Source organism: Sprattus sprattus, assembly GCF_963457725.1.
Source record: "Sprattus sprattus genome assembly, chromosome: 4".
NCBI lineage: Eukaryota > Metazoa > Chordata > Actinopteri > Clupeiformes > Clupeidae > Sprattus > Sprattus sprattus.
Window position 1 is genome coordinate 16690190 of NC_137923.1, and position 2280 is coordinate 16692469.

At 39.1% G+C, this 2280-nt stretch overlaps 1 protein-coding gene across 1 annotated transcript; it reads left to right on the forward strand.

Annotated features, from left to right (window-relative positions):
* Positions 1-735: 735 nt before the first annotated feature.
* On the forward strand, positions 736-2078 carry asip2b (agouti signaling protein, nonagouti homolog (mouse) 2b; the record flags this gene model as incomplete). The annotated part of the gene is made up of 3 exons (XM_080838182.1): positions 736-868; positions 1477-1553; positions 1863-2078. The coding sequence occupies 3 exons, from the start codon at positions 736-738 to the stop codon at positions 2076-2078; spliced, it is 426 nt and encodes a 141-aa protein (XP_080694308.1).
* Between the last annotated feature and the right edge of the window lie 202 nt (positions 2079-2280).

Genomic DNA, 2280 nt, shown 5'->3' on the forward strand with positions numbered 1-2280 from the left:
ACTCGGTGGAAGAGGACCCGCTCCCTATGTACATACCAAGGGGTCATCTAAGCTAGCGATTACAATTTATAGTGGCAGGTAATTAATGCACTAATTAAAATATAATAATGAATATTCCATTTCTACCAATAAATGCCACTAAAAACTACACACTACTTTTAACAGCAGTGAGTGCCTAAAATATCTATATTTAATTTATACAATAGATAACGTCTATCAAATCCTTAGGTCTAATCAGTTTGTTTGTAGGCTACTGGTTGTAATGAGAACAAGTAATCCTTAATCTTAAAAATGTTTAAATGTAGCTCTGCTCACGCTGTCAACTTAGTAAAGCATTGGTTAAGTGACTGTAGTCCATCATTTTTCACTTTTAGCAGAGGGATAGCAACCAACATATTTCAGAGATATGAGTCTAAAGTCGGAGACGACATGGACTTTTTTACTAAATCGAATGCGGGGTCTCCCAACCAGTTATTTAACTACCAGGGGCGTTACTTTTTTTCTAAAACCCTATTCATTTTTTTTTTTATAGGGAATTTTTAACCAACCAGAATTTGAGAAAATGCTAGTCCGCACCATACAAAATAACTACAATCACTTGTACACTTTAAAAGTGGGCGGGCGGAACGAGACTGTCATTGCAGGAGTCTTTAAGATCCCGTCCTCCTGTCATTCTGTAGGCATATATTACACTACACCCCTTCGACAAAAAGGAAATTATTACCAACATTTAGCATGGGTAAATTGGACAAGTTTATTATCTGCATATGTCTGCTGGCAACAATTGAGTCTGTCGTGGAAGGAAACGAAGGCAAACGCAGAAAGCATGAAAATGATCCCATGCACGATGGTGGATCAGTTCAGTCAGGTGAGTATAATACATCCATGCTAATGTAAAGCCGCAGAAATTATGAATATTCTTTGCCAAAAAAGTACGTTTCTGGTAGGTTTACGTTTCATTGGAGAATGACATAATCATTATAAGAAATAACAACCACCTGTGTTTTAGAGCTCATTCTTAAAGAGCAGCTAGTGACATAAGATTTAATGAAGCCCTTAAATTCGTTCGAAATTTAGTCATGAGTGTTGAGATTGGGAACGCTTCATTTATCAGCAAATCAGCTTTCCGGCTTGTGTAGTTAGTCAGGACGAGCTCCTGTTCAAAGTTAACCAAAAATGGCTTAAGGTTGTACGTGATCTATTCAGTTGTATGAGCGTCAAGTAAAAGTAAATGCTTGACCGTCTGTCTCAAAGCACTTTCGAGGCAATGTCACTAGGTTTTTTTTAAAGACTCTCCTTCTCTGTATGCTGTGTTAAGGAAATCTTTCATATTCATATATTCATTCAGACTCTCTTTGAAGTGTGCTACACCCAATATGCATGTTCACCCAAGGAATTTCAGCATGAAATACCACAGACTTCTTGTTTAAGTCACCTGTTTAACCACCTGTTTATATTGCAAATTTCAACCAACAGGTATTTGGACCCCAGAGAAACCAAGAAGGCTTTTTGCCAGAACCCGATTTGAACTTCAGCAAAGACTACAAGTGATGGTACACAGCTAAGGAAGTCTATTTATAATGTTACATTTAGAAGGGTGTAATTAAAAGATAGATAAGTAGGCTCCAACCCCCTGCCAAACACTGCTTCATTTGATACCAGACATGCATACTTGTAAATGGCAACATTTTCACTAAATACAATTTTTTTGTATGTTGTAAACCATTCACTCTTTACATTTGAATGTAAGGCATTTGGCTGTATGTTCTCTATACATGCATTAATTGTGAACAGCCATAACAACAACATGTAATGCTTCCAAGTAACCGGCAGCTGGGATGTGTGTTGGACTATAGAGACCCAGACCCAGGCCTGTGACTGCAAAACCTGCCCAAGCTCTTCCAGTCCGTGCTGCCCCTCGTGATGCCCCTGTTGTGGTGCGGCGCTGCCCGGGGCTGATGGAAGCCTGCACACCCCACAAGCCCTGCTGCGACCCCTGTGCCACCTGCCACTGCCGCCTCTTCAATGCCATCTGCCACTGCTGGAAAATGAGCAACCTTTGCTCCAAAACAACTTAACGACCATCGCTTACACATTTATATACACTAAATTGTGTAATTGAGTGCCATTGATGCATTGTTCATATTTTGCACACATAATCTATAATCTGGTCTAGATGTTAGTGATCCTAAATGTATTTGACATTTATGTATTGTATGATTATAACATGAGAAGCACATTCACGTATACTGTTTGCAGCCTCACATTTCGAGTTAATTG